This window comes from Sapajus apella, unplaced genomic scaffold (genome assembly GCF_009761245.1).
Source record: "Sapajus apella isolate SASKATOON/1434 unplaced genomic scaffold, GSC_monkey_1.0 scaffold21, whole genome shotgun sequence".
Classification (NCBI taxonomy): domain Eukaryota; kingdom Metazoa; phylum Chordata; class Mammalia; order Primates; family Cebidae; genus Sapajus; species Sapajus apella.
Genome location: NW_022436961.1, coordinates 12,374,572 through 12,389,134, shown reverse-complemented (window position 1 = coordinate 12,389,134; position 14,563 = coordinate 12,374,572). Strand labels below are relative to the sequence as shown.

The window sequence follows — 14,563 nt, the reverse complement described above, 5'->3', positions numbered from 1 at the left end:
AATAGGGAACCCATAGAGATGGTAGATTAGTGGCTGACAAAGTCTGAGAGAGGGGAAGAATTGGGACTTAATGCTAATAGATATGGCATTTCTTTTTGCAAGGATGAAAACATTCTAGATGATGTGGTGACGGTTACGCAACACAGTGAATCTAATAAAACAACCAAATGCACACTTTCAAATAGTGAATTTTAAGTTATATGAAGTATGTAACAATTTTTTTATTACTAATCCTCATTTTAGTACAGTTTTAAACTATCCCAAAGGGTGATAAATATTAATCCATCCATTGAATTTCTTTTGCTTTCTAAAAAAATATATTCTGATTGGCATGTGTAAAATAATGCACACTTATGAAAGAAAGTCTGAACTCTTGTGGTGACCTTGACAAGTCCCAGTCAATCCCTAAAACAGGCAATGGTAAAAGTACTGAATGACGTTGTACCACATACAGCCTGACAAAAATGCCAAAGACTGTATGAGGAATATCCACATGTTGCTGAGGGTCATCTCCCTGGAAATAGCTTCCTTATGGCCCTTGGAAGGTGGAAAAGCTCCTGTTTCATAAAAATGTGATAAGGGGTCCTCTTTTTCCATAAACCGTGAATCGAGCCAATTGGTAAGGTCATCAGTCTCCAGGGGTACATACTTAATTAGAAAGATCCTGTAATGTACATGTATGACTGTTGATTTCCTGTATCCAAGGATCCAGGTTTGAATATCCATGGGCTCAGCTTTGGGATAAGCTATCGTTGTATCTCTCATCCACTGGATACTTTTGATTTGCTGTCTAATTCTTTAGCATCTCCTCCTGCTGGACTTCCATTTTCCTGTTGTGCTACAAGCGCATTTGAAACCATTTTTATTGCCTCAGACCTAGGCAGAGTAACATGTGTAAGAAATGGCAAGTTATTTTTCTTGGCAAATGCCTGACTTGTTTCTCGCTCTTCCTGAGGAAGCCCCCTTCTGGAAACAAAACAATCCATTTTCAATCTCTGCTCCTGTAATTATTTTCTAAGTGCTTCTTGAGAAGCAGCTGCTGTTGGTCACGATAAGATCTTCCTTGTCTTATAAAGAAGTCTCCCTGAGCAACAACCAGCCCTTTGTCCTGAAGGCATATCATCAGTGTGCACACATCTGTTGCCTGATGATTCACCAGCATCACTCCTTCATCTTTTGAAATTGCTTTCTTCTCCCCATTCTGTCGCTTTTTTCTTCTTTTTTGAGATGGAGTCTCGCTCTGTCACCCAGTCTGGAGTGTGGCGGTGTGATCTCGGCTCACTGCAACCTCCACCTCCTGGGTTCAAGCGATTCTCCTGCCTCAGCCTCCCAAGCAGCCAGGATTACAGGGACACACGACTATGCCCGGCTAATTTTTTTTTTTGAGACAGAATTTTGCTCTTTTTGCCCAGGCTGGGGTGCAATGGCACGATCTCGGCTCACTGCAGCCTCTGCCTCCCGGGTTCAAGTGATTCTCTTGCCTCAGCCTCCCAAGTAGCTGGGATTACAAGTGCCCAGCTAATCAATTTTTTAAAGTATTATTTTTAAAAAGGTGTGAGGAGCAAAAGATGTAATGTTAAGGAAAACAATTTGGATGTAATATAATTGGGCATAGTAAAACATCATTTTATTTATAAATTAAGGCCACGTGTAGTGGCTCATGCCTGTAATTACTTTGGGAGGCCAAGGTGGGTGGATCACTTGAGGCCATGAGTTCAAAACAAGCCTAGCCAACATGGCAAACCCCATCTCTAATTTTAAAAAATACAAAAATTAGCTGGGTGTGATGACACATGCCTATAATCCCAGCTACTTGGGAGGCTGAGGCAGGAAAATCACTTGAAACTGGGAGGTGGCGATTGCAGTGAGCCAAAATTGTACCACTGCACTCCAGCCTGGGTGACAGAGCAAGACTCTGTCTCAAAATGTATGTGTGTGTACATATATATATATATATATGTACACACACATATATATATTCCAAATTAATTGATATACATACATATATATACTTGGACATATAAAAATTTTAAAAAATTATTTTCACATGTTAATATATTTATATAAATTAATTTGGAGGACTATTCATTGAACTGTCGACAATGAAGAGTAGAGTTTTGCTATTAAATGTCATATCAAGATACTTTAATATTACTTTATTACTTATGATCAATTCAGACTCTAATTAGGGTGATTCTTTTCCCCCAATTTTGAGTATAGGAATAAAAATTATCTCCCTTTCAAACTAAGCAAAATAAGCATGGCCATTTCATTAATGGCCGAGATTTGCTTTGTGATCCCAAATGCCTCCATGCAATGGCGTGACAGCCCTTGGGAATGTGCCTCTCTGATCTACTTCAGGGAGGGTAAGTAACTAAAGGCACAAACTGCTGTGTTCTCACCTTCATTCCTGTGCAGGCCAGGACTCTGCTTCCTCTGCACTGTTCCCATTGACTGCTCATGGCAGCATACTAAGGCAGGCCCATTTCTGAAGACATAAGACTCCTCTACAAAGCACCTTTGGCTTGAGCATTCCCTTTGGCCTTGCTGAATTGTTTTTATTTGCAATGCTGCAAGCTAAGCTCTTTGTTCACTCCTTCACAGGGTGGGATCATCATGGAGTCTGATGTCTCACCCAGCCTCCTCCTGCCCCCCATTTTCCCTCACCAGCATTTGACCTGGTACATCTCTTACATGACTACCTGTAATCCTATCTTGGCTTTTGCTTCTCCGATGTCCTGTGCTGGCAAAAGTAGTACCAAGAATGATCCAAGAAAACAGGTGGTAAGATTATGATTTTGAATTGACCTACTAACCCTCCAGTGGGCAAAGGGGATATTGACTTGGTCAATAGGTGGGGTGTGGATAGTCCCTAGCCTAAGGTGGTGAGTGAAAGGTGAAAGGTTTCATTGATGGTGATCTGGGAAGATGTCCTGATGGGTGGGGCGGGGGAAGATGTTGCAGGTGTGATGATTGAAGCATTTGAAAGTTATGGAGAGAAAAATGTCCTCAAAGACAGCAAAATTGTTGGCTGTTTACTGCTAAGTTGTATTGCTGCTAGTTAAGGGATAATGAGAGCAGTTAAGCAAGCATTAAATGGCTAAGTGTGGGAGGCAAGAGCCTCTTTTGGCATCTTACAAGAAGGCCCTTACCTCCTGTAGTGTGGGAGAGCAGTCACGTTTGAACAGGTGAGGATGAAATAGAATTGCAGAGACCCCTAGATGTTTGAATATTCAGTGACGAATGGGTTGGCAGTGGCAGGGATGGGGGTGGGGCATTCGGGGAATACCTGGGACCCTGGGAAATCTTGGGACCCTAAAAACTGGGATGAGGGTATGTAGATGGGGGCTCTTGAATATATTGTCTGGACAGACTGCCACCTTCTTTCCCAATTCTTTGGGCTTGCAAAAGTGCCCCATCCTTTCTGGTAAGAGGTAGTGCTTCTGTTGTATAAGAAGATGCTGCAGAGGCCCCTGCTTCACAAGGCAACGCATGTTCCCCTTGGTAGGTGCCCTCATCTCCCCTGCCTGATAACTAAGGTTCAGTTCCAGCATAATGTGGGTGGGTGCATGCTGGGGACAATTAAGTAGAAAGGAGACTATACACCAGATGAGCCGTGCACCTGGTCATCTACTTTGCATGGAAGAAGTGGCCTGGGTAAGTATATTCACAGTTCCTGGGGAGTGACTGATGGCCTAGCTATCTTGCCTGGAGCCTGGAAAGAAAAGGACTGGAAGATTGGGTCTAAGAGGCCTGGAGTAGAGGCTTGTAGGTGCACATAAGGGAGCAGGCACAGACTGTGAAGTTTTTTGTTTTTCTTTGAGATGGAGTCTTGCTCTGTCACCCAGGCTTGGAGTACAGTGATGCAATCTTGATTCCCTGCAACCCCTGCCTCTCGGATTCAAGTGATTCTCTTGCCTCAGCCTCCCAAGTAGCTGGGATTACAGATGTGCTCTACCACACCTAGTTAAGTTTTTGTTGTTGTATTTTTAGTAGAGTCAGAGTTTTACCATGTTGCCCAGGCTGGTCTGGAACTCCTGGCCTCAAGTGATCCACCCGCGTTGGCATCCCAAAGTGCTGGGATTACAGGCATGAGCCACCGTACCCAGCCCAGACTGTGAAGAGTTTTGTATCACATGTTAATGTCCACCAGAAGCCATCCATCATGAGAGAGGCACTGAACAACCAAGTTGACAGTGACTCAGACAGTTGACCTGGATCAGACTGCCATTGGCCACCTCAGAATTGGCAGAATGGGCACATCAACGGAGTGGCAGTGGCAGCAGAGATACAGGCATCCAACTAGGGAACCACTTCATAGCAAAGGAAGTGGATGGTGTAAGGAGGACTTGAATACTACACCATCCAAAAGCCAGCCTCACAGAATGCAGAAATAGACCATGAGTCAGTTATGTTCCCTGTAGAAGGAAATCTGAGAGATGCATTTTCATGGCCACCACAGACTCCTGCTGGCACTGAACAGCTCTAAGTCTCCACCTAACTGGTCCACAGATCCAGCTGTGATGCTCTGAAATCTATCGTCATGTTAGCCCTGCACGTGGGCTCCCCCTAGGCTGCTCCCAGCCAATAAATGAATGTGACAGGGATACTAAGGAGGCTGAACCTGCAAAATGCTGGCCTCTTCTGAAGAGTGACTTTGGCTCAAGGACTCCCCTAGGCCTGGCTGAAACTTGCTTATAATTTCACTGTAGTCTTAGGAGTAGCTTCCTTTCTACCTCCCTCCCCTTTCCTCCTCTCTTCTTCACAGGGGGCGGACTTGCATCTGAGTCTGATGTCTCCTCCACCGGCTCCTCTCCATTTTCCCTCACTGGCATTTCCTCTAATAAATCTCTTGCACATCTAATTCCATCTTGGCATCTGCTTCTTGGAGGACCCAGCCTAACACAGATGGCATGTGTATGTGCTGGTGGGTGTCTAAGGCAGAAAGGCAACTATGTCAATCTTGCATGCTAAGTGTAGTCAACTGGGAGCAGCTGCCAGGAGAGTGCTGAGTTGAGAAAGACTCTAGATCTGTATCTGGCCGTTTGAAATTAATACTACGGCCTGGCTGGGCGTGGTGGCTCACACCTGTAATCCCAGTGCTTTTGACCAGACTGACCAACATGGGGAAACCCTGTCTCTACTAAAAATACGAAAAATTAGCCGGGTGTGGTGGCGCATGCCTGTTAATCCCAGCTACTCAGGAGGCTGAGGCAGGAGAATCGCTTGAACCTGGGAGGCAGAGGTTGTGGTGAGCCAACATCACACCATTGCGCTCCAGCCTTGGGCAACAAGAGCTAAACTCCGTCTCAAAACTAAATAAATAAAAATAAATACTATGGCCTACTTCTTTTTTTTTTTTTTTTTTTTTTTGAGACGGGGTCTTGCTCTGTCACCTAGGTTGGAGTGCAATAGCATGATCACAGCTCACTGTAGCTTCGACCTCCTAGGCTCAAGCAATCCTCCAGCCTCAACCTCCTGAGTAGCTGGGATTACAGGAATGCGCCACCATGCCCAGCTGATTTTTTTTGTATTTTTAGTAGAGACGGGGTTTCACCATGTTGACCAGGATGGTCTCGATCTCTTGACCTCGTGATCCACCCGCCTCAGCTTCCCAAAGTGCTGGGATTACAGGCGTCAGCCACCGTGCCCGGCCCCCAGCTGCTATGGTTTGTTAACAGGCAAGATCTACCAGGAGGGTTAAGGGGGGCATCTTGATATTTCATTAGTTGCTTCTGCTGAATTTGGATGTTCCCTAAATCTCTATCAAGAAGGGTCTTGGTCAGAAAGCTATTGTATGTAAAACTTTTGTTAATGATGAATGATATTTAGAATCAGAATGAATGATTAATAATACTTAGTGATTAATAATAATGATTATAAAAAATTATAGGCCGGGCACGGTGGCTTGTGCCTGCAATCCTAGCATTTTGGGAGGCCAAGGCAGGAGGACTGCTTGAGGGAAGGAGTTTGAGGCTGCAGTGAGCCATGGTCACGCCACTGCACTCCAGCTTGGGCGATAGAGTGAGACCCTGTTTCTCAAAAACAAATAAACAAGCAAAATAAAAATAATGATTATATAATAATGTAATGATATGATTATGTAGTAAGATTAATGATAATACTTAATGATGAATGATATTTATAAAACGATATTCTATCATTGAAAATCCTAAAGTGATACTAAATGCAAGATAACATGTGGCTTAATCATTAAGCAATAATTTTCACACTGAAAGATGGCGGGTCACAAGGAATCTAGAAAAAAAGATTTAAAGCATAAGGGTTTGTTAGTAGTTTCCATCTCTGACTTGGGGTGACTGTTCTCTGAGCTGATATGCTGATGTGGTTATTCCCGTTTTCTTGGAAGGTCTGTATCATGAAACCCATCATAATCTATTCATGAATACTAGTCATTTTCCTTTATCTGATTTTATACTTGCCAATCAATGTTCTGACATTAATCAGGTTTTAGAAGTAGGTTTTCCAGCTGGGTGCAGTGGTTCATGCCTGTAATTCCAGCACTTTGGAAGGACTGCTCAAGCCCAGGATTTTAAGACCAGCCTGGGAAACATAGGGAGATGCTCTCTCTACAAAAAATAAAAAGGCGAAACGCCACGTGCCTGTGGTCCTAACTGTAAGGGTTATTGCCGAGTTTAAAAGTGAGGAAACTGAGACTGCATAAGAAAATTAAACGCCAATTTATTCAGCTCCCAGCTCCCGGGCGAGGCTCTGTGGTCCGGGAAACAGGGGCCAGAGAAGTCCGGCACGGTTTCCCTAGGTGTGTGGTTTTACCGCGAGTGAGGGTGTCTTGATTGGTTATGAGGGAACAGGACGTGGTTGGGGCAAGCTGTTTTCGGTAGGTAGGCGGTATTTCCGGTGAGCGGGCTGCCCAGGGGGCGTGGGACCTGGACGGGGCAAAATGCTATTGGGCAGGTTTTGGCGGGACTTCTTTTAAATTTTGGCGGGCTTTTTTCAATGGCGGGCTTGGTGCCCAGTGCGCAGTGGTGACGTAGTTTTCAGGCACGGAGAGGGATTGGCGAGTCCGAGCTCCTGGCGAGGCAACCGGCCTTACACTACCTGGGAGGCTGAGGTGGGAAGATTACTTGAGCCTATGAGCTGTGAACCTGCCACTGCACTGCCACCTCAGTGACAAAGTCGGACAAAAAAAAAAAGCAGATTTTCCTACTGGAAAGAGAATGTGCTGACCAGTTGATATAGGTATTCTAGTCTGTCTAGCATTTGGTTTCTTTCCTTTAAAAAAAAAGTCCTTTATAAACTATAAAATAATACATGCTTATCATGAAGTAATATTCAAAAACTATAAAAGCAAACTTCAAAGTTCACTTCTTATGCACAGCTTCTTTCCAAACCACTCCCTAGGTGTAACACTTTATTTTTTGTTGTAAATTAATTGGTTTCTCCAGTGACTATCTGTTATTCAAGATGTTTTCTTTGTGACCTTGTCTAAAAGGAATCTCTTGTGAATTCACTCAGAATGAACTAACAAAACTGAGTTTCCTTTTTTTTTTCTTTTTTACTTCTTCCTTCATCAAAGTCTTCTTAGTTACAAAAAAACTGAACTTCTAAATACACAAAACTGAGGGCCAGCCTTTTCATTCATTCCTTTTGATCTTCACATGCCAGTCTTTTGTTAAGTCTTTTATGACAGGAAACTTGCTTTGCGAATGTGTAACAAGGGAACAATTTGGAAGAATATGTGTAGTTCTGAGTTCATTGCATTTCATGATTTATTTGGTCCTATGAACTACCACTCTCTTATGTTGTGTGTATTGTATTACTTTTCAGTTATTTTCCAAGAGTCTTTTCACCTCCCTTGAATCTCTGCCAAGGATGAAGGACAAAGTAGGAGGTAAGAAAAAAAACTTTAGTCCTAGTGCAAATCAGTATTCACCTACTTCAACAGTTTTTAAAAAAGACTGCATGAAGACAAATCTGAAATGATGTAGATTGCAGATTGGCTTTTTATTATTATTGGCCATTTGCAAACTTAAAGCCATTCCTGAGGAGAAAAATTACTTCCCTAATTTGAGTACTGTTATGCTTTTAGTGTACATGGAATTTATTATAGAAGATTTTCCTTACTGGAAAGAAAATTGGGTCTGTTTTTCAAAATACTTTCCTGTAAGGATTTAGGGAGGATACCTTGAGCATAAGATCTCTAAGGGAAAATTACTGTTTTAGGAACAGAAAAGACAACTGTCAAAAAATAATGCTAATAAAGCTATAAAAATGGATATAATTGTGTAATTAAAAAATGCTTTCACTTAGAGAGGGACCATCTTACAGAGGAACCAAACTTACAAGGTACATTCATGTTATTTAAGGTTGATAAGTTTTTTTTTTTTTTAAATTCACTACTACCAACGAAAGCTGATAAGCATTTTTCAGGATAATCTTTTTGATGGGTCAAGCAATGATGAAAATTAATATAGAAATCTGATTTACTGTGGGTATAAATTAGAGATATTTTCATGTAGATTAAATGGATTTTTCTTCCAGAAGAAAATGTGAAATTAATTTGTAGCACATTTATTATTTACCAGTTTTCATAAAATGGAATGCTGTTAAGGTAGTTAGAAAAATATATTGTAGAAATATCTTTAGTGAGAGGCTGTGATTTAGTAAATATTGCATTTATTTAAGATAGTCACAGAAGCGAGCTTAGGGTTCACATTGGCACTATTCTTTAAACTTCATTTTTTGATGTTACAAGTTAGACACAAATTAATGACTATTTGAGGCAAAAATTACTGTGCCTGAAGTTCTTTATATAATAAAGAACCATAGTAGTTGGGAATATCATTTCAGTCATGAGACCTGCTAGATTATTAGACTGATAGGTTTGATCATCTTCTATTTAAGGTCAATGATTGTTGCTCAAGGAGCTTTAATCCATTTGTTTCTATTGTTTCTTTTCAATTTTTAACATTACCCAAGAGTTAGGCAAAGTACCAAGGTTGGAATGCAAATTTACATAGTGCCTTTATACTGAATTTATCTCTGGCTTGGGAGAAACAGCCCTCTGCCCTCATGAAGATATTAGCAGGTTCACTTGGCCTTCTGTTGTGATTTAATATAGATGCAGAAGCTAAAAATCCAATAAAACCATTGCCATGAGTTTATCTATTATGACATTCTGGCATATGATGTCAGTTTGTCCTAGAAAATTCCAATTTAATTTTTTTGATCTTATTTTCATATATGAGGAGGGGAACTTTTAATATCAGCATATAGGGATGGCCTTTTCAATGTCATTTGAGTTGCAGTAAAGGTTTTGAAGGCATACTTGTTTTCATGCAAATATTATCTCCTGGCTCCACCAGGTGATAAAACCTTATTAATAAATTACAAAATAGAAAAACACACTATAATAGACTGTATTGGCACATTTTTGATCTTCTCAACTTACTTATTTCCAGTTCTGATAGGTCTTTATTCTATAGATCCTACCTAAAAATGATTTTGTAAGTCAGACAAACTGCATTTAAATTCCTAAAGATACCACAAATTTTGGGGCACAAATGATATAATGAAATAAACACAAAATCAACTTTTGGGGCCCAATAGAGCTGAGATGCTTTCCGTAAAATAATTAAGAATCCAAAGTAATCACACATATAAACAAGTTTATTAGATTGTCAGTGATACTTTGAGACAAATTCAAGTTATTTTATTTTACTTCATATAAACAGAGGAAGGGAGGAAAGTTTTAAACTTCAAGCTTTGTTCAGCATGTGTGCAGTTAGCATCCACAAAAGCACCATTGGGTATGGGAGAATTAGCACCACAGAATTTTAGGACCTAACTGTTAACATGCATCACTGAAAAACTTGGAACATAAAAACTGAGTAGTACGTGTTATGGTCTATTATAAACAATACAAGGCAATTTATGATTTGTTTTCATACAGTACAATACAATCACAATAAATGAGAACCTTTTAAGAACAATACGGGACAAAAACCACCTTGCACCCTGTTAACACTAAAGCAGTTACAGATTTAAAAAAATGTTTCTGGTAAGAGGCAGTGGGTTGAAATTATCCCTCCCCCCCTCAATTTTTAAATTCAGAGTTATATAGTTACATGATCTCTTAAGAAAGTATTTTCAAATCTATACGTCTCTCTACCTCAAGGCTGACAAATGGTGGTTTGAAAACGGAAAAGCTTGATGAATTAAAAAAACAAAACCTAAAAACCGGATAGAGTCGAAAAGTACTTCAATGTGGTGGAAATTATTCCACGTAAGATCAGTTTGGAAATGATGCCAGTGGTGTTGATACTTGTCTTCCTTTCCGTGGAGGAATGTCAAGTACAGAGGCCTTGCATTCATGATGAACTTCAGTTCATTTCTTTCACCGAATGCCTTTATTCTGAGGTGTAACATAAGAGATTTATTCCTTATTCCTCAACTGTTTTTGTAGTATCATGGGGCTGTTCCTTATGCTTGATTTGACAACAGTGAAAAAGGTTGATATTCTCTCTGGATTTGGGATAATTTGTGAGCTAAAGAAAAAATATTAATTTTAATTTAGCAAACATGAAGTTTTCAAGGGTGTTCCACTATTTTCACAGTACAAACCCATAATTAATCTCAATGAAAACCTTTCTGTTAGAAAGCATGTAACAAACCCTCAATTTTTTGTTGTGTCTAGGCCAATTTTGGCATATTTGAAGCTACTGTATAAGAAATGTGTAATAAGGATTGATAGATACAGGTATATTCAGATCTCAATGCATTGATGCCAAGGAAAATATAATTTTACTCACCAAGAGAAGAATATACCTTGAAGCATCTATGCAGACACATGAATCAATCATGTATCTGCCCAACTTCTAATTCTGGAATAGTGATAACAGGGTCATTTAGGAAAAAGTACTCAATTACAGTACGGCAGCAATTTTATGTTGTATATATTTAACAGCAAAACATTTTTGAAAATAGAAATCAGTACTATATGGTAAGTTTACAATTCACCATTTCTATATTTGTAATACATGCGTTTATTTGTCTTCCAAGTTTTAAAAAATCCCACTAGGACCAACATCTTTCGGAACAACACTCTAACATTAAACAAAACTTTCTAAGGAAAATATTTAGCATCACAGAGAGTTGAGAAACGTCTGTTACTCAGCATCACAAAATACTCAATAGGTCTACACTGAAGATTGTTCATGCCATGACATTAACATACCTTTGGGTTAATATATCTTATTTTTGAAAGAAAACAATGAACCAAATCGAACAACTGACATGGAATTTGTGTTTGGTCTCCCCTTAACAAGGATAGACCTCTGATAAACTGGACTCCTTTCTATATCATGTAATGATAAGACTGTCTGTGAAACTGCATTTACATTTAGTGAAACATTCAAAATTAGAGATGGAAAAATGGCCACCACAAAGAATGACTTAAAGATAAGTCAACTTACAGAAAAATGTGTTTTTGTAAAAGTGTACTGCTCCTCGAGCAAAAAAGAAAGTGGAGTTTGCTCACTTTGAAATATTTTACTGTTGAAAAAATTTCTTGGATAAAAGCCTATTCCTTATGAGTGTCAGAAAGATGTTAAGGTTTAACTTGAGAGGGTTGAACCCTTTTGAAAAAATTATCCTATGCTTTTTCTGCTGAACTAAATTCCTTGTTTAAATCAGGTACTAATTTTCTGAAGAGGAAACTGCTATACACAGCAGCATATCCATGTTGATGATTTAAATTTGATAGCTCACCAGGTATGGCTGACTTGAGCAAAAAAGAAACAAAGTGATGTTTTAATGTTTTAGAAGTACACTAAAAAATCTCAACTAAAACAAAATTGAGTTATAATGGAATGGCTTAATAATTACAATTGCCTTTACATTTGATCAACATTTCAAGACAAGGTAGTACCAATTAAAAATAAGATTTAAAAATAAAAACTGTCTAAAAATTGTTCAATGAAAAAGCCTTAAAATTTTACACCATTTAAAAATCTCAAATGATTGTAGACCAACTTAGACTAACAGTCTTGTTATCACATATATTTTTGTTATTCTTGAATTTCATTTCTGTATTATTCATTGGTTACATCATGTTAAAAATGTTTCTGTTAAGTTACAGTAGTTTGAATTAATACATTATACTGTAAGAAGCTTTAGAAAAACATATAACTAGGATAAATTTATAAAAGGATAAAGAATAATTTAAGGGATTTTTGACATATTCTATACAGACGAATAGCTAGTTCAAGGTAATAAAGTGCCTTCTTTTCCAGGTAATTAATTTATCATTAAAATATTTTAAGGCTTTATAAGAAACTCAATGCTATCAGAAGTTTGATAGTATATGGAGTTATATTATTAATTAGCATTCTTTTGCAGCTTTTATTTCATGTAATCTTCAATCCATAAGGTATTAATAAATTTTAATAATTAGCAGCTTAAAATTATACATTTGAATTGTCAATTCTGAATTCATTTTGTGGGGAAAGGGAAAGATGTATAATTTCTAAATTCTGTGATCTGTATATAAGACTTATGTTGCTTGTGAACAATATAGTTTATGACGTAATATACAGCAGCCAATGCCCCACAGATAATTCAACAGAGGATTTAGTCCCATGGCAAACAGGGCCATCATTTTATTCATTCATTCATATATCCTGCTGTCTTTACATTTAAAATGATCATGCAGGCTTAAACAAACAAGGCCAGAGAAAACCTAAGGTAAATTCTTCAGGTACAGGCACAATGAATATCTTTTATTGCAATAGCTTATGCATAATCTATATTGGTGCCAACATCTAAAGTTCAGCATTTATATTCATTTGTATTTTGCTTCTACTACCCATAGGTGCTTGACAGTAAAATACTGGTAAGCTAATAGAATGTACGTGTATGTGTGTGTGTGTGTGTGTGTGTGTGTGTGTATATATGTATGTAAAATAGCATATATATATGTGATAACCATAATAATACAGAATTCTGTTTCTTTCAAGTCTTGTCATTTGTCTTTAGGGGATATGGGTATGCTTTAAGCACAGCTACGTACTTAGCTGTCTTGGCAGCTCCAGATTTTAGATAAATTATGACTATATGAACAACTACTCAATTATTTATGACCACTGAAAACTAATTAAAATGTTTGAATATTCTTTTTCAGGAATTTAGTTATTTTTATCAGAAAATTACTAAAATCAGGCACAAGACTAAGTGATCATGATACCTAAAACATGCTTCTGGTTACCACTGGATTAATTTAAAATGTTTCTTAAATTAAAGCTTTTAAAGTTAGAATGAGTTAGCTAAAACTCATTGCAAAGAATGGTTTAAGTTAAATGTTCCATATAATTAGAAAAACAGGAATTACCAGCAGGAAAAAAGTGCTAGTCTTAAAATTGGGTTTGGTTTTGTCTCTAAAGCCTAGTAAGAATAATTGCTGGGAATTAGAAAAACAAAATAAAATGGGATTAACCTTTATAATTGCACACTCCTTTACCAAAGTGCCACAAATTACCGAATATTTTTCTAAAATGCACAGTGGTACTTTTCAAACTTTAAAACATGTACAGTTTTACCTTTTTCATATCGGTAGAGTATAGATTCATAAATTTAGCACAAATATAACCAAGAAGATAAATGATACTTCCTACAAACAGTAAAGTCTTAGTTTTTTTTGTGTTAAATAACTGTGAAGAGCCTTTGTGATTATGAGGTTTGAAATCCAAGTACTATATAGTCAAAGCATTCCCATAAAACCTGAAAACATCATGATAATTTGTTTAGGCAAATTATAGTAATACTCTGCCATGCAATGCACAGAAGTCATATGTGTTTTCTCTTAAAATAAGAAAACCACACTGGTTTAATTATCCTGTTTTTATCTATTTGTCTACATATGCATATTGTCTTCAATCACTGAACTGACAACATATGTAACAATCGAGGTTTGAAAACAGTATTAAACATTGAGGGTTCTAGTATTAACTGCTCATTCCTATAAGGTCCAGCAAAAATGTCTGATGCATGGGTTATTAATTTTCATGCTTCTACTTCTTTAGTCTAAATAGAAACACTAAAAGGAAATGTTCAGAGATAATATAATGACAAAAGGACAGTAGAGAACAAAGCACCAACATGTGGAACAAATAAAATAATATGCAACTATGTGGAGGTTCTCCATATTATTAAATTTGGCAAATCAGGGATGGCAATAAAAATAAAGATCGCTTACTCATGTAATAATCATATTAATATGTACTTGCAAATAAATGGAATGCACAGAAAGTTCAATTTTAAATATTTTTGTTTCTTCTGAGTGTGAAAAAATTAGAGTTGCCTCATTATAAACTAATATTCTCCCCCACCCCAAAATTCTATTGTTCCGAGGAAAGAGAGAATGTTAAGATTATGATTCTCTGTGACAGATGACCTGGGCTCCACTATGCCATAGGCTAAACTCTGTGGTGTAGTGCCCCATTTAATTACGGTAAAAGCTGGTAAGAACATAAAAGTACTAATGTTAAAATCAGGATTAGGTCATAGTCACAGAACATTAAATAAC

The 14,563-nt window shown here is 37.9% G+C and overlaps 1 protein-coding gene and 1 pseudogene across 1 annotated transcript in view; both read right to left on the bottom strand.

The window, feature by feature from the left end:
• Positions 1-313: 313 nt before the first annotated feature.
• LOC116558197 lies at positions 314-1,219 on the bottom strand (annotated as a pseudogene).
• An 8,411-nt stretch (positions 1,220-9,630) lies between these two features.
• The window catches only part of PURG (purine rich element binding protein G), a 37,950-nt gene continuing 33,017 nt past the window's right edge, over positions 9,631-14,563 (bottom strand). The window contains exon 3 of the mRNA XM_032288285.1: positions 9,631-10,529. Coding sequence (XP_032144176.1) covers positions 10,425-10,529 — 105 coding nt within the window. The 3' untranslated portion in view covers positions 9,631-10,424. The remainder of the gene's footprint in view (positions 10,530-14,563) is intronic.